This window comes from Pseudopipra pipra, chromosome Z (assembly GCF_036250125.1).
Source record: "Pseudopipra pipra isolate bDixPip1 chromosome Z, bDixPip1.hap1, whole genome shotgun sequence".
In the NCBI taxonomy this organism is placed as follows: Eukaryota; Metazoa; Chordata; class Aves; order Passeriformes; family Pipridae; genus Pseudopipra; species Pseudopipra pipra.
This window is the reverse complement of record NC_087581.1, coordinates 3,515,572-3,537,239: the sequence shown is the minus strand read 5'-3', so window position 1 is coordinate 3,537,239 and position 21,668 is coordinate 3,515,572. Positions and strand designations below refer to the sequence as shown.

Sequence of the window (21,668 nt, the reverse complement as noted above, 5' to 3'; positions counted from 1 at the left end):
CACTGCATGTGAAGTGAGTGTATGTGCTTTAAACCTTCCTGAGGTGAATGGTTCAGGAGCACAGGATATCTGGCAACATCCTTAAAAGCACACTAGCCTGATTATGATCTGCCTTTACACAGTGAGCAACAGTAACTGAGATACCTTGGTGTAAATCCAGATGGAGATCAAAACCAGCCCTGCCACAGCCTTGTTTGTTCAGAGGACTCCAGCAAAACATACCACAGTCATTCCAACAGCACCAGGCTATTTTACCTCAATTACAGTTGGATTTAAGAAAACTGAAGGGCGCTGGATCATGTTCAAACTGTTTTCTTTAACCCTTCTCTGTCAAATCAGGGCTACTGCAGATTGGGTGGGGAAATAAGACTCTCTTCAAAGTCTTTATTTTGTCTATTGAATCAATAGTATTTACTGACTAATAACCACCCAAGGCTAACAGGCTCATTTGAACTGGGAATGCTGTAATTTTCCACATTCTAATAGCAGAATAGCCAGTTTATAGATAAGTAGTCTGCTTAAGGTGGGGGAACTCAAGCCTCATAGTTCTCACTTAGGGAAACAAGCTTCTTTTTCTGCCATTTTTCAGGGAGCCTTCTCTGAAAGTTTTCCATAGAATCACAGAAGTTTTTTCCTTATTTTCATTGTGTCTGTGCAGTCATGAGAACCAGGATGGCTTGAAATTAAACTAGCACAGTCCAGCCTTCAAGACAAAGTCTTTGTGGTTTTAGGCTTTGCTTGGAACAAGAGATAGAAGAGCCAAAACACTGCATAAAAGAAGAAGAAGAAAAAAAGCTGTTTTCTCGGTATTTTTGGCATGGAGGACGGCTTTCAGAGATACTGGAAATCATGCAAGAATAGTCTGTTCTTAAGAGATTTCTAGCCCTGCTCTGAAGACTGAGGGCTTTAGATAAGCATCTGCATGTGGAGATCTTCATTCAAAACAAACCACCCAACCTTTTGTAGTTCACCCGTCACTAATAGTGATTTCCCCCTCTGCATCTCTCCATGCACTTGCTCACGCACACAAGTTCTTCGAGATATCCTGAGAGCTTTTCCCTGCCCACAACCATTTAATTCCCTCTTGACCAAGATCTTCTCCTCGGTTAAGAAAACGGAAAAAAAACCCTTGATCGAAGAACCCTGTGCTGCCCAAAGGATTTCCTCTCCTCAACCTCACCGCACACATCGTGCTTGTTTTCCTCCCCCTTCTCCTTTGCCACATCATCTCTGAGTTTTGCACGATTGTTTTCTTTCTTTTCCAGCCCGGAAAAATCCGACATCTCCTCCCCCTCCCTGGCAGCGTGGGTGACAGAGACGGAGAAATCAGCACAGTGTCAGCAAGAGTTTAGCCCCGCAGCTGGGACCTGAACTTTCAGTGGCGGAGCACGGCTCTGGGTCACTGCACTAAAGCAAGCCAGATTGATACAAAGTGCTTGCTCGCACTGGGAAGGGAAGCATCAGAAGCCAGCTGATAAAAATCTTTAGGCACCATCTATTGTGAGCTTATAGCAGCAAAAGCTGTTTTTCCCGGGGAAGATGACCGTGGGGTGTATATTTAGTGTCGTAACCCCCAAAATGACATGATATTTGGGTGCTTGCTGCACTACAGGGGATATAGATTTTAGCTGTAGATTTTGGAGCTGTTGAAACTGGAAGTGGAGCGTGTGGACTCAATGTGCTGCACAAGGTGTGAAGTTTTCAGCTGTGAAGACCTGAACGATCGTGTCTGCCAAGAGTTAATGTGCTTAGAAAGAGGATGCTAAAATATTCTTTCCCACTCCAGTTTGCAACTGAGAACTTGTTAGTCTGTAATATCTTTTATTTATAGCACCTTTTGACTCAAAGGATCTGAAAGTGCCTCTATCTGGGAGTCACTTCAGTGATACCTGCAGGCAGGGATGTGTCTTTGCAGGTGACTCCAACTGAGGTGTCAGGGTCTGCTTTGCCATGGACACACGTAAGGGACCCCATCTGCCTTGCCAAATGCCAGGGCAATGCCAGGCTGCAGGGAAGGGCATAAAAACCCACCCTAAGCCTGAGGGATAGCAAAGAGAGAGAAAACAAATATATAAACCTTATGGGAGTGAGCATTCGGATGGACACTGGCTGACTTTGGAAGCAGACAGTGGGAGGAATCACAGCCAATGCTGGATGATGACCTTTTACAAAGAGCTTGGGGCAGCGAAACCACAAGTCAGAAGAGGGGATTTAGTGGCCCTAACTGGATATTGCTCCATCCAACTGAGCCAGATCCAGTTGTGCTGTGCTGGCCTGGAGAAACTCCAGTGTGGACCCTGTGCAAGGACACATCTCAGTGGCAGAGATGCTCCTAAGGACACAGGCCCCGTGCTCGGCTTAAATATGCAAACTCACACATCACTTAATGAGTGCAGTCATGGCAGGGCATCTGCTTATTTTAAGTCTACTCCAGTGCCTGCCCATCAGCTGCTCCCCATGCAGCAGCTGTCAGTGGCTGAAGGACCAGCTTCCCCATGTGGCTCCTGGCAGATAGAGAGGTGTCATCCAGCCCTCTGCTCTCCTCCTGTGTTATCCACGCTGGCCAGGGAGGCAAAAGTCAGACCAACTGATGGCTTTACGATTCCAGCCTGCGATTTCTGCTTCATCCACAGCCAGGCGAGATTCTGCCAAGATACATATTAGGCAGCTGCTCAGGACATTGCTGTTTTGTCTGTACCACACCGAGCATGCTGTCTGTCTGTCTGTCTCCCGCTCTGGTTCTGCGACCCTGCTATCGGGGTGGTTGCTCTGCTATTCCCTGAGGTGGCCAGAGCGTGTTCAGTGAGAACCAGACTTTTTTTGGCACTTTTGCTGCGCCTCCTGAGGAACTTGCCCCAGGGAGCTAGTGCCCATCTGTTTCAGCATCCTCTAATTCCCATGGCTTCCGAGCAGTTCTGATGTTTCTCAGTGGACAAAGCCATCCCAGCAGTCCCATAAAAAATCTCCAGGGACACCAGTGGCTGCTTACAAGACAGTGCCCCTCCCTGGGTCTCCAGCCAGGTTTTCAGCTTAATACACTTGTTCCTCCATGATAAAATCCTCAGCACATCTCTCCTCCCTACCATGTCCCTCCCAAGCCATCCCCAGCATCAGCATTATTATATTTTTTTTTCTCCAAATCTCTTTCCTCCAGGCACCAGACAAGGTGCATTTGATACCACTTTATCTCTCTCATGCATATGTCACTGTTTCAGACTCTGGTTTAATAAGAGTCACATCACTAGCTGGAAGTTGGCTCTCTCGGGTCCTTTCTATGGAGAACATGCATTTTTCCTCAGTCTTTCTCTACTCCCAACAAAACTTGACTCCTCCCTCCTTTGAGGAGGGGGTTGGGGTTAGCACATCCTGGCATGCACAAGGTCATGTTGTCTTCTTTTATGGCATCTCTCACTCTCTCCTTCTTCTTAAGAGAAGAGAATACATATTTTGTGTGTTCATATGGGGTTTTTTTCCCCTCTTCTTGGTCCATTCAGTGTTACATCATGTAGCACTTCTTTTGGTGCCCCTTCCACACATGCTGCTTTGGATTTGTGGGTGGAAGTGGAAAGGAATTACTTTAGAATCATGGAATCATAGAGTATCCAGAGTTGGTAGGGACTCACAAGGATAATGGAGTCCAATTCCAGGAATCCCACCATGTGCCTGAGAAAGTTGTCCAAGTGCTCCTTGAACAACACAGGCTTGGGGCTGTGACCACTTCCCTGGGGATCCTGTTCCAGGGCCCAACCACCCTCTGGGTGAAGAACCTTTTCCTAATATCAGGTCTGTGCTTTTCCTGACACAGCTTCATGCTGTTCCCTTGAGTCCTGGCATTAGTCACCAGAGAGAAAGTGACAAGCATATGGGCAAGCCTTGTCCCTACAGAAAACCTAAAAGGGAAATAGAGAAGAAAAAAAAAATAAAAAAAAAAAAAAAGGGGGATAAATATTTGGGAGGAGGGCGTTTAAGAGGAGAGAAAAACAAATCAAAGCCAGTGCCAGGCTAGAACCAGCAGCTGGTTGCCAGCACAGCAGGCTGAGAAGTTGTTGGTGGAAGCGCTCAGTGCCATGTTTGGGTTGCTTTAAAAAAATACAGCGTCCCTCCCCTGTTATTCCGCCTCTGCTTTTCTTTTCTCCCAGCCCCACAGGCAGGAGGAGGGGGGACTCAGCTGCCAAAGGCACGCTTGTATTTCCAGCAGTGCCAAGGGATGCACTCAGAGTGTGTCCTGCGCTGTCACACGTGTGTGTGTGTGTGCACACGCGTGTGCGCCCATGAGCTCCGCGCCCGGGCAGCTCCGGGCTGGAACGGACCTCCCGGCCTTGTTGTGTGTCCAGGGGCTCCCCACACCTCGAGGAGAGATGCCAGGGCATTGGCAACCATGGCACGATTCTTTTTTCTTTTTTTTTTTTTTTTTTTCTTTCTTTTTTTTTTTTTTTGTTGCCGGTGTGAGAGCAGGAGGTCGGGGAGGGCTGGGGACGGAGGAGAAAGGGAGGGTGGAAGGTTGTAACGCTTGGCTGGAAAAATTTAGAGGAGTACAAAGGGAGAGAGCGCGATGAAAAGGGGTGGCGGCGGGGAGAAGTAGGGGGGGGGGGGGGGGGGAGGAAGGAGGCTGTGAACTGGCTGCCGTGGAGGTGGGAAGAGATTTATGTTTGCCGAGTGGTTGGGTCGGGAGCAGGCTGGGAGGGTGCGGGGTGCCGCGGGCAGGGCGGGGGTGCCGCGGGGAGTCTGACAGAGAACCAGCGGGGCTTCGCTTTCCGCCTTTCTTTCCTCCCTCCCTCCCTCCGCTGGGCGCTCGGAGGAGAAGGCAAGACAAAAAGCTGAACCGGTGCCAAGAAGGAGCTGCAGCGACTCGAAAATGGCACTCTGCGCCGCACTAATATTTCGAAGCTGGGCTGTGCTGGAGAGAAGGGAAACGTGTCAGGAATGAGAATGGCTGAGACCGTGGGGCCACTGGCCGGGCTCAGGAGTGTCCTCCCTCCTCCCCGCTTCCCATTCGCCTTTTAAATGTGACCCTTTTTCTCCTCCAGCCACCCCCAGTGGTATTTAGGAGCTCTGGGAAAGGGAGGGGACCTTTGCTGGGGACATGGAGTGTAAAGGGGCTCATCCTCTCCTTCCCTCTCTGTGTCAGGGAGGGCTTTTTTTTTTTTTTTCAATTTATTTATCTTTTTTGTTATTTTTTTTTCCTAAGGAGGAATAGAACACTTGATTCCCAGTGAGTTTTCTGATTGTTTTCCTGTTGCCCTTCCCCTCCTGCTCGCTGTCCTCCTCCTCCTCCTCCTCTCACTGTACCCATAAGGCTGCTGTTGTGGCTCTGTATCTTGATGCAAGGTTACTTGTAGGACACACGAGTCTCTGCTGCAAGGTGCAGCGTCGCCTGCGTCGGTGTTTCCCTCCGCTTCTCATTTGCTGGGAGACGATGCAACTTCCTAGCGGCTCCACGGCTCAGCTCAGCGCCTGGCTGATGCAGTGGCGCTGTTTGGGTTGCAAAAGCGCCTTCCTGCAAAGCATGTCTGGATAAAACAAACAAAAATTGTCATGTGGGGATGAAACTGCATCAGTTCATAAGATTGGTTAACTGGCAAGAAATGGGATGGGGTTTTGTGGTGATTTTTGTCTGAAAGGAAGGGTTTTGCCCTGTGTTGTTTCCCTTGTCCCTCCATTTACAGTCAAGGAAAAGGGATATAAAAATTCCCACCTTTTTTTTTAATGGAGAATTATTATTACTTTTTTTTTTAGCATTTTAAAAATTATTACCAGCACGAGCACTCTTGTAATAGTTCAATTGTTGAAGTTAAATGCAAATATTTTTCCACCACCCCACAGATGTTCCTTTTTGGACCATTTGGAATTCGGATTTGGAGTTTTAGGTTGTCTTTACAGAAACTAGAGACTGGAGAAAGAGAAAATCCCAGCCTTTGGTTTTGAAAACAGGTCCACATCCTCTTCTATCAGTTTTAGCCCTCACATAGCTAGCAGGTCAAGTTCAAGGAGACCTTTCTAAAGCACAGGCAGAGCCTTGTTAACTTGCTGCATCTCAGGAGGCTGTGGATTCTTGGGTTACTAGCTTGGCCCATTTTGTAGTCCTAGGCATGGGATGATCCCTTTGACCTCTCTCTCACCTGAAAACCATGCCCTAGTAGACATACAAACCACTTCAAACCTCACCTTTGGTCTCAAACATGTAGACCTGGTTTGGGAGCACGTAGCTCTGCCCAGGCAATGCCTTTCTGGAAATACTCTGATAAATAGTGGGGAATTCAGGGAGACTCAAAGGCCTGCTCTCCTCACCCTCTTCTCACAGCTCCTTGCAAATCAATAGTCCTTACTCTGTGGAGGAACAAATGCTCAGTCCCAGATTAACACTGCTGGGAGGTGCACTCGTTTCTGAGGTGATATCAGCAGGTTTTGTATGGAGTAGAATGACTACAGCAACTGATCCCTTGCTCTTCCTCACCTCTTAGCTGAGCCTTATACCATGCTTACCTGATCCCACCTGTTTTCTCTGAATAAAAGGCATACATAAAATACATGGGTTTCTACAAACATATGTGCATGCTGTTTGCTTTTCAGTTGTCTGTTTGGGCTTCATGAGATGAGCTGTGTATTTAAGCCACCATCCTCACCAAGGGCAGGCACCATGCAGATCCTGCCTGAATTTCATAGAATCACAGAATGGTTTGGGTTGGAACAAATATTAAAGCTCATCTCATTCCAACCCCCTGTGCCACAGGCAGGGAGACCTTCCACCAGACAAGGTTACTCCAAGCCCCATCCAACCTGGTCTTGGACACCTCTAGGGATGGGGCAGCAACAGCTTCTCTGGGCAACCTGTGCCAGGACCTCACCACCCACACAGGGAATAACTCCTTCCCAATATCCCATCTAACACTGCCTCTGGCAACGTGAATCCATTCCCCCTTGTCCTGTCACCCCAGGCACTTGTCTGAAGTCCCTCCTCAGCTCTCCTTTAGCCTCTTTAGGTACTGGCAGGTGCTCAAGGTCTCCCTGGAGTCTTGTCTTCTCCAGACTGAACAATTCCATTGTTCTCAGTCTCTCCTCATAGGTGAGATATTCCAGAGTTTTCCAGATATTCTTGCTGGTATTTTTGTCTGTGGCTACTCATCTTTCTCTGGGCACAACCTGCTCTTTTTAACCTGTGATCCCTAAGGATGGTAATCTCAAGGATCCATGGGATTCTAACCTACAAGAGCAAATGGCAGGAGTGGAGATTACAACCCACATCAAAGGGACCAGAGGAGACCCTGGTATTGTCCTAACCCACCATGCAACTGTACAGACCATTGTTCATGCTTTTACATGTGGAAGCAGCTTGCGTTTACTACTGATTTAAAGCTCTTGATACTTGAGTTACCAAACAACAATTCCCATCAGGTTCACGGAGAGGATCCCAAAGATATGGACAAAGTATTAATGTGGAATCACAGCATCCATATGCACAGAGTAGCAATGTAGTGTTTGTTGTTCAAGAAGGTGAACTGGGAGCAACAGATGAAGAGACCTTCCTAAACCTTGTTATTTCAGAATTCAGACCTCTTTCATTCCCTTGGTATCTTGAGAGTAGGGGAGCTTTGGGGCAAAAATGCTGCTCTTGTACTTTGCAGGTGGTCAAGTAAGCCATCTGGGCAGCTTGGTCATACTTCCCAAGGAGGGAAGGCAGTGACAAGGCACTTGAATGCTTTTGTATTTATTTCTCCCTGTATAAAGGAGGCATCATTGGATGTATTCTCCTGAAACGTGATGCCTCGTATATCAAGTTGTTTCCTTCAAATCCTTCACCCTTTTAACACTTTATAATGAGAAATACTGTTTGCTTGGAGTTGTTATGAGATGACTTGTGTCTGGAAGGGTTAATCTGCAGAGCTCTTTCAAGGCTATCTTCCACACCTTCCCCACTCCCGGTCTTATTTTTTTGGACCGGAAACCTCATATTTCTGTAATCTAAATGTGCAAATGCTTTGCAGTCACGGTCCAGTAGCTGGGTTAATCTCAGCCCCCTGGAGTGGCAGATGGCTGATTTGTTGCTGATTCCAGTTACAGAGAATTGTGTCACCTATTATCTTTGCACAGGCTGATGCTTGAAAGGATGCCTTTGGCAAAATCAGTGCAAAGCAAAGCAAAAAAAACACTCTCTGATCTGCATCACCACAGGTGAAAATGTAAAATATTTCACCTTTGTGTGAAGGGCTGGAGAGGTGGATAAAGAGGGGAAGTGGGAATGGAGGAAGGAGAGGAAGACCTAATTTTCATACCAGAAGTACCAAAGCACAGGGCAGAGCAGGTTGTTTGCAGTCATGATGTTGAATCACAAGCACTTACCCAGTTTTAAATGGTTTTCCAATGTGGTAATCCTTGGCTTCAGCTCCTTACTTTAGCTCCTATACAAAACAGGCAGCTTGACATCTTGTGACACCTTCCTGCTCTTCCCAAGCCTTTCTAACAGGGGTTGTCAAAGGAATCCGTGGTGTCTCTCCCTGACATCAGCACTCATTGTGCCAATACTTGGGGGTGCTTGGGAGGAGAAACCTACACATCTGTGTGGCGTAAGGGAAAGCTTGGGGGACCTTCCAAAACTCTTCAGGGCTGAGAGTGAGCCCCAGCTCTGGGGGCTGGCCCATGGTGGTGGCCATACTGAAGGCTGTAAAGAAACTGAAAGGGCAGAGCAAAACTCTGTGGGCTTGTGACCATCTTCTACACAGTCATCCCAGTAATCAAGGTTTTGTCTTTTCTTTTTGCTTTGGGAAACACCACAGAGTCAGATGAAGAATTTGGGAAGAGAGTGTGGGTTCCCTGTGCAGAGTCCAGTGACGAAATCTGTGAGCAAGGTAAGAACAAGGGGTTGTGGCCCTGATGCTTTTTGTTTATTCCTTTTTCCCTTCCAGATGCATTTTTGCAGTGTTAGACACAAAATGTAAGTATGCATAGCACAGAAACTGATAGTCCAAGCCCTAAGCAAAGGAGTCTAAAAAGATCAAGCTGAATAAGGTTTGTTTTTAATTCGTGCCATTACGATGGTTTGGATTTTAGAACAGTTTGCATTGTATCTAAATGATCTATGTGTGAATAATTGTTACCAACCTCCTGACACCAGGACCTAATTAGGAACTAGGAGCCTTAAATAGGCCATTTGCGTAGTGAGTTTCCATATGTCTCCTTGCACAATTTATTTGCTTCACTCCATTGAGATAGAATGAGAATGAAACTCTTAGAACTGCCTTTGACTCTGAGGCTCTTCTCTTCATCTCCTCTGCAGTTACAGCCCACTATTAAGAAGACAATATCTCTTGCCCTGTGTTCAGACAGAAAAAGGTTCTTGTAGTACTACTTTTATTCCAGATTGCCCAAGCTTCTCTATTTCCAAGTCTGCAATGGAAATGGAGTGAGAAATGCAAAACCAATCTGCAGACTGGGAAAAATGCAATGTTGTCAGAGAAAGCACAGAGGTCAGGGCAGGATGATCTTGAAGGAATACTACCTGTCCTCTCTGCCTCACAACCCTGCTGAAAGCTGATGCTGTGGTATTTCAGTTACTGTATAGATGCAATTTTAGGAATTCAATGGATAGAAGCAATTTGAAGAGCTCTGTATTGCTTCTGTCTGGGTTTCTTCCTGCTAGGATGTGAGGAAGGGGGAAAGGTTGGTGAAAGGCTTTCTGAGTTTTATCTTAGTTTTGAATATTTAGCCTAGTCTGGACCAACATCCTCCCTTGGATTCCTTGTTCATTTTTATGATGCAGGATATGTTCTTTAAGTATAGTTTCAGAATATATCCCTTATTTCCAAACACTTCTTGCATGCATGACTCCACTCATGCTTCATGTGGCCCTCTTGATTCTTTTACTCCCATCATCCTGAAGTCAGCAAAACTTCAATGTATGATTAAGTGTTACTTAAGGGATAAACTTGAAGGAATGTTCAAGATTTATTTGGTTTGGTTAGTTTTTTTTTTCATCCCCAAATCTGGATCTTTAGTTTCCCAGTGAAAGACAACTCTACTCGCACTGATTTTGTTTATGATAATTCACTTGCATGTTCCCTTCCAGGAATTGTCACTGCCTTCCAGAAGGGAGGTTAGTGTTAGTCCCCTCGCAGTGATAATTATAATCAGACCTGTCAGCCTTCACACAGTCTATGCTTATCACTTGCATTTAGGAGGATTTTTCCTGAAGCCTATTACCAGTGCTGCTTCTTAGGGAAAAATAGTCATGATTTTTTCCTGCTAATCTTTGATGGCTCTCAGCTTTGAAAGCATGGAGAGGAGCAAAATGACTGCCAGTTGTAGTTAAAGAAACTGTCTGTTGGTTCAGGTACAGAGGTCTGTAAAGCCAAGGAGTGGGAGGATTGTCTGGGAAATGCTGAGGGGTTTAATTTGGTTGTGACAACACCTCAGGTGTGCTGGGGACACAAAGCAGCGCCTTTTTCAATGGTGGTGCCCACAGGAACTACCTCTGCAGATCCACTAGACAAAGGCTTCAGGTAGCAAGTGGCTCTTGGCAGTGGTTCCCTCTCCTCCTGCTGTTTTGGGCAGCGATCTCTGCCCAGGTTGAATGGTTTGGAAGCAGGATGGCCGGAGAAGTGGCTGCAATTGGCACTGGAGGCCATGGCTGGTGTCATATGGACCAGTAGCCACTGGCACACTGCAGTACAGCAGTGCTGGACAGAGTGGTGGTGCTGGATAGGATGTGGTTTAGTATTTATTCATTCCAGGATGTTTGAAAATTGTCCCCCCTAGTGTTACTCCCTGGGAAACACATTCCCCCATTTATTGGGTTCCCCCTCCCCCCCCCTTTCCACTCAGTTATTCCTACTGATATGCTAATAAACCCCTTTATTTGTTTTGGGGGGTTTACTAGCTTGAAAAACAATTAATTTTTACCATTTCATCAGACTAAATGACTGATGTATCTTTTAGTCCCTCCTGTGTTATCGCCATGCTTTTTGTAATGTATGCAGAGATTTGGGCTCCCTTGGTTTTGGTAGAATCTGAGGGTGGTCAGCACTTCATAGCTTTTGCAGCAAAGGAGATGATGAGAGACTGGAAACCCTTATGTTCTCTGCAGTTTCATATTTACAGTGTGCACTGATATGATTTGCCTTTGTTTTATTTAAATTTACTGGGAACTAGAGATTTATTTATCAGGTGTCATTCCCTGAAGGATGATAAATGCCATATATAGAAGACTTCATCTATTATACAAACAGATTTGAAGGCTTTGCTATTGCATTCCTCTGACTGCTGAATGGAGTAAAAATGCCGTCGGCTGAACAGAGACAGTGATACTTAGCAGTAGCATCTTATGACCTTTTGATCAGCTGAGATCTCAAGCCATATTAGTGGACAGATTATGATGTGATGGAAAGAGGGCCAGGAATAGCCTTTTTATCATGAGATCCTTTTGTGAATATCCTTCTTGGGTGTATTCAGGTGGTTAATCACTAGGCTAGGGCAATCAATTGGAAGCAGGGGAATGAAACACTGGTGCAGGCACTCCAAATGCACTCAGGTTTGCCAACTGCAGCTGGTTGTTATAGCTTACAGTTTCTCTCTAATATTCTCCTACCCTCCTTTTCCTATCAAGGCTGTGGGTGACCTTGCATTATTTCCTAATACTAATAACCCCATTTTGTCAGAACGAGCTACACAAAATGAACCTTGAGTCCTTGGACCACAGGGGACCTGCAGTCCCTGAATCAAAGGTGTGCACATTGAAAATATAGGTGTCTGTGAATGGAAACTCACATGGAAATGTCTCTGTCATTTTAGAGATAATAACAGTAATGCTTAAGCCTATTTCAACCCTTTTTAGGGAAAAAAATAATGCAGGTTTCAAAAAATGCACAGCCTTGCCAGTATTTCTCTTTTTACAGAGCCAAGCAGAAGAAACAAACATGACTTTTACATTGATGTTACCTGCCTGCTTGTGCAAAATTACTACTTAAACTTTGCTGCAGTTTTGCATTAGCGTCCTTTTTGTCTTAACGGCCAAGACAAATCTGCAGCCTCCTTGAAAACTGAACATACATAATTGCTCATTTATTGCTGACTCTGCACACCAATAACAGTTGTGCCAAAGTTTAGCCAGGCTGCTGTGATCAGTTTTGGAAGGAAGGAAGGAAGGAAGGAGAGGCACATGTTTTGTGGAATTCAGTGTACATGCATCTGGGTCTGTCTGAGCATGATCACGTGCCCAGGAAGGCCCTGATGGTTGTAGAGTATGCAGCATCATCACCCTGTACATGGTTAGCATAGGGGTGTCCAAGTTGCACACATTTTGCTTCCTCTTGAAGCCAAACAAGCTGCTCATTTTACTGACATGAAGAAGGAGAAGGGCTGGCAGTGTGTGAATCACAAACTGCTGCCAGTGTAGTGGGGATGCTGATGCACCAGGTCTGGAGAACAATAGCTACCACAGCCCTATGGAAACTCTTTGAAAATAAGAAGGTTATGGAGGTGGAAGAAATGCACAGCAGGACACTGTCTTCTCTTACCTCCCCCAGCCTCTTCAATCAGGTGCCTGCTGGGCTTCCCACTCCTCCTGCCTTTTGCACTAGATCATAGGATCACAAGGTATTAGATTCTGCTGGCATGAAGTCATCCACCATCCTCCTGGCATTGTAGCTTCCTGAGTCAGGGAGCCACTGTGAGACATCGGGACTGTGAGCCCCCATGGTCCTTAGAGTTGCTGCTGCCAGGTTGTCCAACTGGGAGCTGGGAGGTGACACCAGCTGGTTGACACAAGTCTCCATCATCTTTTCCTTAGGAAAGCAGGCACTGCTAAAGGTGGATGGCAGCCTTGGTGCCACTGAGAAAGTGCCATTGCTGAAATATAAGCAGCTCACTATGACAAGGAGCTCCCTCCCAAGCTCCTTCTGCAAACCATGAGTCAGTTGCTGCACAGGGGATGCTCAAGGCTGAGTGTTGGAAGTGTCATGATCTAAACCATTCAAAGGGATGAGTTCCTCTGAACAGCTCCCATATCAAAGTAAGAGCTTCTGAAGGCAGCTTTGAGACCTTTTCACCAAGAAGTCTTTGTGGTGTGTGTGATGAAGAGAGTGTAGGCACAGAATGTTTCCCCTGCCTCCCTCCTCTACCTTGTAGTGCTTGAGTCCCTGTGGGGTGTAGGAGGGTGCCCAGATTTGGGTGACACCATACCAAGGTCTTCCTTCTTGGTTTGGGGTTGCATTCACCCTGCTCCACCTTCTGCCAAATGGCCCCTGCCCTGATATAATCAAGTCTTCTCAAAAAGCTTTCATTCAGCTAATTGTAGCTCAGAGAAACCCATGAAAGTAGACTTGCTTTGCCTTTGGCAGGTCAGCACAGAAGTTTTATAGGACATCTAGAGGTATCCCAGTTGTCATGGTTTAACCCCAATCAGCAGCCAAGCTCCACACAGCCACTCACTCACTCCCCCACCAGAGGGATCAGGGAGAGAATCAGAAGGGTAAAAGTGAGAAAACTCATAGGTTGAGATGAAGACAGTTTAATAAGGAAAACAAGTGCTGTGCACACCAGAAAAGCAAACCAAAGAACTAATTCACTGCTTCCCATGGGCAGACAGTTGTTCAGCCACCCCCAGGAGAGCAGAGCCCCTTCACACGCAAAGATTACTCACCATCACTCCAAACATCTCCTCTCTCCTTCTTCTCCCCAGTTTATATATTTTCGTATGGTCTGCAATATCCCTTTGGTCAGTTTTGGTCACCTGTCCCTCCTGTGCCTCCTCTCAACCTCTGATGCACCCCCAGCTTCCTCACCAGTGGGGCAGTAGGAAAACCAGGAAAGGCCTTGTTTCTGTGTGAGCCCTGCTCGGCAACAACAAAAACATCTCTGCATTATCATCCCCATGTTCAGCACAAATCCAAAACACAGCCCCATACCAGCCACTGTGAAGAAAGTAAACTGCCCCAGACAAACCCAGCATGCCAATGTAGCGTGGTTGGAGCACACGGCAAATACTTGAGGTGGGATGATTTTCGGGGGGTGTGCAGCTTAAGGTTGCAAACACTGAAGATGTAGTATCAGGCAGATGACAGTGGTGTGCAGTGGGATAAGGAGAACAGTGATTTGTTTATGAGGTTAATCTGTCCATGCATAACAATTTTTTTTCATTTTAAACACACAACATCTGGTTCCTTGCAAATATTCTTAGATTGCAGACAGCAGTAAACTGGTGGTTTCTTATTGAGTCAGAGTGATTTCATGAACCAGCAAAAGGATTATTGCTGTAACCAAATTTAGAGCCATACAGTCCCCTTCTTCAGGCTGCAAAGAAGTGATCTTGACCAGGAAAAGTGCAAGAAGGACATTTGTCATACCAGTGTCTTAGGCTGCATCTGCCGAAAGCAAGTTAAACAGTGTTTGGGAATGTTCACGGGATTGTAACTGGGCATACTCAAAGTACTGGGCCAGTCCTCAGCACACATTTGGTCCATGACAACTAGCAAGCTCCTAAATCATTCTTAAGCATGGCTCAGGGTTCATCCCAGTGAGCTGTTTGCATTTAGCTGCTGCATTAGGGAAGTTAGACACGGTCGGGAGCAGAGGTACAAAACACTCTGTGCCAGTTGGCCTCAATGCCTGGAAATATTTCTGGGCACATCTAACTTACTAGTGGCTGAAGAGGCTCAGGCCCAACTGAGAAACTGGACTCCTTCATTCTAAACTCCGTTTGTCAGCAGTGGGAGAGGGGAGCCACCATCAGAAGCAGATTCAGCCCCCCGTGGTCCTGACCTCTCCAAATCATAAACAGTTGCTAAGGCAGCTAAGCCTACAGGGTGCAACATGCTGATAGCAGTGAAAAGGCTAGATTATCCCCCCAAAGGCAATGTGTAGTACAGGTACATTTCCTGCATATTTACTAGTCACCTCCCCAGCCTCTTTGAACTCAAACAAAAAGATTATTAAGTCACTGAGGTGTTCTTTCCCGCAACAGTGAGTGCCACCCATTATTTTTCTTCATAGAAAGCATTTCTTTCTCCTTCACTGTAGGGAGGTTCCTTGTCAAAGAGTTCCAGTCTTAAGGTTGGTGTCCTATATAATTTCTTTTTGTTGGTTTGGTCATTGACAGTTAAATCTGTCCATAGGAGGCAATTGTAGACTTATATATAAAAAAGCAGCTCATGGAAGGATACAGCATTATGTCTTTCAAGTATAAGTGAACCCTCTGCTTGATAGAGAAGGCTTTATTTTGAGTCTACCCTATCCAAATATACTAATATATTGATATATATAGATACAGGTATCTAGTCTTACACTGAATTAAACACCTCATTGAAAAAAATAAGTTTTGACTGAACCACTGCAACCAAACTGTAATGTAACCAGTGTTTCATTATCTTTTCTTTAATTGAAATCTGCTCATGCACAAGGTGATCTGATATAATACTTGTTAAAACATATGAAAAAAAAACATTTTCCCTTGAAGAGTACCTCAAGTGTTTGGTCACAGTAGGGATGAAATTATTGATTGGACTTAGCACATATTTGAAAACATGACCTAAATCTGCAGGTTTTAGGGAAGAAGGTATTTTCTCCAGGTATTTCAGTAAGTAAATTATATTTCTGACATGTTAAAGATGTTCCATTTTAGACAAAGGAAGTGATATCCCAGTTGTGTCACTGAAACTCAATGTCCTGAGTTGCTTGTTAACAGCTGCACATTTATTGTTTCAGTGTCCCAGTTTGCTCTCAAGTATAAATGAACTGCTACATACCAAATAATCAATATCTCTGCCAGCTGAGTATGCCCTGGAAATACAATATTGCTATTAATATTGATCCACATGACAGAAATCAAGGCATCAAACCTTGCAGGCATTACTTGCCTGCACCCTGCCTTTTCCTTGCAGAGTAAATCACTATTTCCCAGGGAGCAATGTTTCCTGCACATCCTCCTTACCTGTATCATAATGAACATAAATACCAACATGAGGGTAGCTGGGCACAGGTGACCTGCAGAGAGGGTGCTATAGTTTCATTTCAGCCCTGTGTGGTTTCTGGGTGCAGCAAACCAGCTGCAAAGAACACCAGTAAAATGAATCAATATCAGCTCCAGTATCCATCTCGAAGGATGCAGCACACAGCCTGGCTGGACAAAATAATCAGTGCCCTGATGTGCCACAATGATGCTGAGAGGGCTGGAGGGCTTCCCTATGGTGACAGGCTGAGAGGGCTGGGGTTGCTCAACCTGGGGAAGAGAAGGCTCTGGGAAGACCTCAGAGCTCCTTCCAGTGCCTGAAGAGGCTCCAGGAGAGCTGGAGAGGGACTTGGGACAAGGGATGGAGGAATATGACAAGGGGGAATGGCTCCAAACTGCCAGAGGGCAGAGTTAGATGGGATACTGAGAAAGAATTTTTGGTTGTGAGGGTGGTGAGGTACTGGCACAAGTTGCCCAGAGAAGCTGTGGCTGGCTCATATCTTGAAATTTTCAAGTCCAGGTTTGGTAGAGCTTGGAGCAACCTGGTCTATTGGACAGTGTCCCTGCCCATGGTAGGGGGGCTGGACTAAATGATCTTTAAGGTCCCTTCCAAACCAAGCCATTCTGTTATGTTGTGGGAAAAGTGAGATGGGCTGTGGCTGGATGGCTTGGGGCCTCTGGCAGCCTTCTCCAGAATCGTTAGTGGTTTGCTTGCGGAGGTAACTTCAGGCTCAAGTTCTCAGTTGGGAAGAAAAAAAAAGGGTTCTGCAACACTGAGTATTGCTGGCAGCATCAAGAGCATCTGTTCCTTGTTCTCCTGTCCCCTCCAGGCTGCCAGGTTGCCTTGGGAGGAGAAAAATGTGGTGCTCCCCATTGGCACATGTACGTTCACACACACCTCTGTGAGTTTGGCGGCTTTTGTCGTATCTGTAATGACTTTGCAATGAAGCTGTGAATGAAAGTTTGGCAGATTGGTTTTAACGATTGTCAGTCTTCCCAGAAGCAGCCCAGAATTTCATTAACTAAGGTATAGGCTTGATTTCCTATAGCTCTTTTCAGATTTTACTGGATCCAGAGAAATGAAATGAGTGTTTTATCTGTGTGCCACCAAAATTAGTTGTCACAGAACCCTTCATAAAGGAATACTATAGTTCTGGTCTGTTATGTTTGAGCAGAAGCTGCACTATATGATGTTCCCATTTCCTTAATAAGTGCCTTTAGTTCAATAAGAGTGATGGGAAGAAAGTAACCTGGATATGAGCAGAGCATAACCTTGGTAAGGAGAAGTGGACATTTGAGGGGGAATGGCCACACCATGCCACCATGGCTGGGTAAAGGTGCAGGACAATGATGGAAGCATAAAAGCAGGAGCCTCAGACAGCTGGAAGGAGTCCACATGAGGCCCTTACAAAGTGAGGGAGGAAGAAAGTCTTTCCTTCCACGTGTTTTAGGAAGATGCCATCAGGAGAAATGGTACCTTTTGCAGTGCCTTGCTCCCCTCCTCAGGGAAGGTGGCCCCGTCTTGATTCAGTGTCACCATGACCTGCTGTGCTGCCAGTTTGGTTCTGTCTTCTGGGTGAACTTTACCCACACCATCCCCTTGCTCCAAAGGAGCAAATTTATCAGCCTTATCCTTCATCAGTGAGCTTCAGCTTGTCTCCTGCATGAAAAGCCATTTAGCACCTGCTAGATGAAGCTCAAGACAACATGTGAGGAAGTCTATGTGAGGAATGAGATTTGTATTATCTCTTACTTGGAGGAATCAAGGTCAGGATTGAAGTGCTCACAACAGTAAGAGTTGCAGGGAAAATGAATGCACGGCTCTTTATCTACTGGCAGTTCATAAGACCTGACTTCATATCAAAGATTACATTTTCTACACCCTTTCAGAGGTAAGAAACAAAAATTCAGACACTCAGCCAGGAGCAAGTAAGACTTAGGGTTTCCCAGGGTTGCTGTTTTGCAAGAACATGGAGGTAGAGCTGCAGTTGCCACCAGCTGTAGCTGTGTGCTATCAATAGAAAGAGGTGATGGCATGCTTGCACACTCTTCAAAAGATTTCTCCCTCCAGCAGTATCACCTCTTCTCTGCACAGACTCAGCAGCTCACTTCAGCTGCTTCAACTGAAACCACAAATTATGTCATTACATTTTTTTTTCTTCCACTGGATGGTGAGTGACTGGCCATTTCTGCCCTTATCTCCTCTTTTAAGATAAAATGCCCAAAAATGCTATCATCGAAGTTCAGAGGTCATTGGTGACTTTAAAATCCTCTCCAATTGCCTTGGATCAAGCCCAAATGAAATAAAAATCAATGAGAGAGTCAAGAGGCCAAGACACCAGAATGATGTGTCCAAGGCAAGCAGCTTTCTGGTTTCAGAGTGTTTCTGGCAGCCATCTGCTCGTTTGAATTTGAGGATGTGACACTTTTAGAAGTCAGAGAAAAAAAACTTACACACTCGGACCACAGTCTTCAGATATTTTATTTGGATTCTCTTTCTTGTGCCATTTTCTTGCGGCCTCTAGAACGTCCTGTTTTTCAATCACACTGTCAGCAGGTGTTTGTAGTGCTGAAATACCATGATGTGTAATTCTCTAATTAAAAAAAAAAGTCTCTTTGAAGCCTTAAAACAATTTCCTTTCACCCCCCTTCATGAAGGAGCAACAGAATAGACTGTAACTAAAACTCAGTAGTCACTCATTTATTTACATGGCTGATGATTGGCCCTTTTTAGCTCAAAAGATACAGTTTTTTTGTCATTCTACTCCTATTTCAACTCCATGGTCTCAGCCTTATCCTGTGTAACAGAACAAATGATCCTTTTATGGATAGTGTTAACTGAGACACCAGTGACCAAACCACATTTAAGATCTAAATTCCCCTTTTATTCTCAGAGGTGATCAGGATCAAAGAACCAAGATTCTGAAGCTGGAGAGAGAAACCTGAACTCTTGGTGCATCCTTCCTGTGAACAAATAAAGATATTATAGGTTTCCTCACTGCCAATGTGACCCCCCTTAATCAGCAGCGTGGCCACAGTTATGGAGATAATGTTGTGGTAGTCCGTAAAATCCCTGTTGTAGCTGGGGCATCATAAAGCAAATGTACTATTGTTCTTGGTCCAAAGAGTGTGTGACAATAAAAGGTGAAGGTGGCAGCTGAATAACTGTGCAGAGGCAGGCAGGAGTGGGAAAAGGCTCTGGAGAGCTTATTGGCACAGCCAGCTGCGGCCAGCTGTTAGTAGGGATGGGTGCAACTCACTGGGAGAGGTTTGCAAGAGGACTTTGGACAAGGCTGGTGTAATGAGAGCCTTTCCCTTGCAGGAGAGACAGCCTTGGGGAAGAGATGAAGGTCTATGAGCAGAAGATGTTTACTCTCTTACTTGGCACTTGCTTAGGGAAAACATTCTTTCTGGATTAAAAAAATAAAAAAATAAAATTTAAAATGAATACGGTATTCATAAACTAATGAAAGCTGCATTTTCATCTGTTATAATGGACTTCATTAAATTCTGAACATTTACCACATCACAATGTTTATCTGCAAGGCAGTATTTCCCCCCCTGCTTAATAATAAAAGGGAACAGCAGGAGGACTGCAGCAAAATTTAAGCCACTTCTAGCATTCAGTGTCAGGATTTTAATGGCACCCACTTGGTTTCCTTGGTATTTACCTTGATTTCCTTGTATAGCTTCAGTTTGCCTTGTGTGACAAAACTTTTTTTTCGTGCCATGCTTCTCACACATAAATCTCATCATCCCAGAAAGCAGGGCATGACGCTGTGCCTGTTTGAGAGAACAGGAAAAACACCATGTGATGTGATTTGATGGTGGCCGCAGAGCAGCACTGCTGGGAGTACACCTTGGTCTTCTAAATCCCATCCCAGGAGACCACTGCATCTCCCACAGGAAGATTTACCCCCTTGTGGGCAGTTTCATATAGGGTGGGAATCAAAGGCTTACAACTAAACAGGCATGAAGGCAGTGGACATCTCCCCATTGGCTTCTTCAGGGACTGGGTTTGCTCTTCTCTGTCAGGGTCAAGCATTCAGAAGTGGTGACTGGAAAGGAAAATACTCAGCTTGGTAGACAAAGCAAATAACATGATGTTGCCTGTGTTTTCCTTCCATTTTTGTCACTGGCCATTGTCTGTTGGCTCTTTCTAGTGGGATTTTCTGAAAGTCTTCCATGGAGAAGCGAAGAGGTGACGTCTTCTGTGTTGAACTTTCCTCTTTGTTGTCTTCTGGTCTCAAGTTTGCTTTGAGAGCAAATTCAGTCTTATTCTGAGCCTCTGTAGGACTCACCAGGTCCTGTGCTGGTGCTGGTGCCTGCCAGCAGCAGCAGCAGCAGTGACTTGAGAGGCCCAGAGTCATAAGGGCAGTGCTGTAAGTCCCTGCAAAAGCTGACTGTGGCCCTGAGTTACCTATAATTAGCCAGTTTTTTTGGGTGGAAAATTACCTGTTTGTTTAAAATGGTCCTGTTATTCAACTCTGTGCTTCTTGGGGGGGAGGGGTGTGTGTGTGTGTGCATGCTTCTGAAAGTCCTGGAGCAGGGATTTAGTCCTGAAGCCATCCCTCTGAGTTGGGAACCCATGGTGTTCCCAGATTGCTTTGCTGTGTTACAGGTGGCCTTACTGCAGTCTTGGAGGGGCCATGCTTTGGTATGGCCATGCAATACTCACTGTTGAAGGGCTATCCTGTCCCTTCAAATCCTCTGACTTGTCCTTTGCCATCACATGCTAGATCATTTTACAGTAAGGTGGTTTTCTTTTCAAAAAAAAACCCAGAAGATTGATGTTAAGCAGCTCCAGAAATCTCTGGGAGCCATGCTGCCAAATGTCCTCTCCCTTTGGCATTGGGAGTCTCCCAGCGTGGCGCTGCCTTTGATTTGCAGTGACAGAAGATATGATGAATGAGCCTCTCTGGGCTCCCTCATCCTTGGAAACGAGCTGTAAATCTAAATGGATCATATCCCAGTGAAATCAGCTGAGGAACAAATCAATCAAGTGGATTCAGAAATATTCCCACTGCTTCCAGGAAGAACTCAGAAATGACTCCCTGATAAATAAGGAACTGTCCCTTCACATGGCTGCAGAGCTGCTGCCACCTCAGCATTTCCCATGAAGGCAGCCTGTGGTCATACAGCTCTCAACAGACTCAAGGAGTAGAGGAAGGAAGTGGGCAATAACATCCTTCCTCCAGAGCCTTGTCCACCCCACAGACACACCCCCTGGCCAGGGAAAGAGCTTGTTGTTCCTAGACTTGGCCATCCTCTATAGGGCCGAGACTACACCTAGGGAAGGGAGTGGAGGTTAAACCAGAGCTGAATCTGTGTCTCAGAACCAAGCCAAGCTGCTTTTTCTGATGAAAATTTAAAAAAAGTGCCGTTGCCCAACTTCATATACCTTGAGAATCTGGCTGCTCCCTACAGATTAATGATTTTGTGAGGCTTTTATAAAACACTGGGGATAGACGTGTATGCCTCTGGCAGAAATTACTCTGTCCGTGCAGGACTGACTTACAGGGGACAGTTGGTTTTCTGGAAATCTGGTTGAAATCACAGGATGAGGATGCTTTGGCAAGACAGTCTAGCAAGTTGAAGGAGACGTGCTTTCTGAGGACAGACACTCAGCCATTATTAACTTTTTATTGCCCTATCTGGCAGTGTTCAAGGCCAGGGTGGATGGTTCTCTGAATAATCTGGTCTCATGGAAGGTGTCCTCCATGGCAAGGGGGTA

The 21,668-nt window shown here is 45.6% G+C and overlaps 1 protein-coding gene across 4 annotated transcripts in view; it reads left to right on the top strand.

Moving 5' to 3' along the window:
- Nucleotides 1-21,668, top strand: part of SETBP1 (SET binding protein 1) — a 269,540-nt gene that overhangs the window by 114,390 nt on the left and 133,482 nt on the right. For 3 of the 4 annotated variants that reach the window (XM_064641532.1, XM_064641534.1, XM_064641530.1), the window contains one exon: nucleotides 8,772-8,843. The exons of the other annotated variant lie outside the window; for it this stretch is intronic. In XM_064641532.1, coding sequence (XP_064497602.1) covers nucleotides 8,772-8,843 — 72 coding nt within the window. The remainder of the gene's footprint in view (nucleotides 1-8,771; nucleotides 8,844-21,668) is intronic. 4 annotated transcript variants of the gene reach the window in all.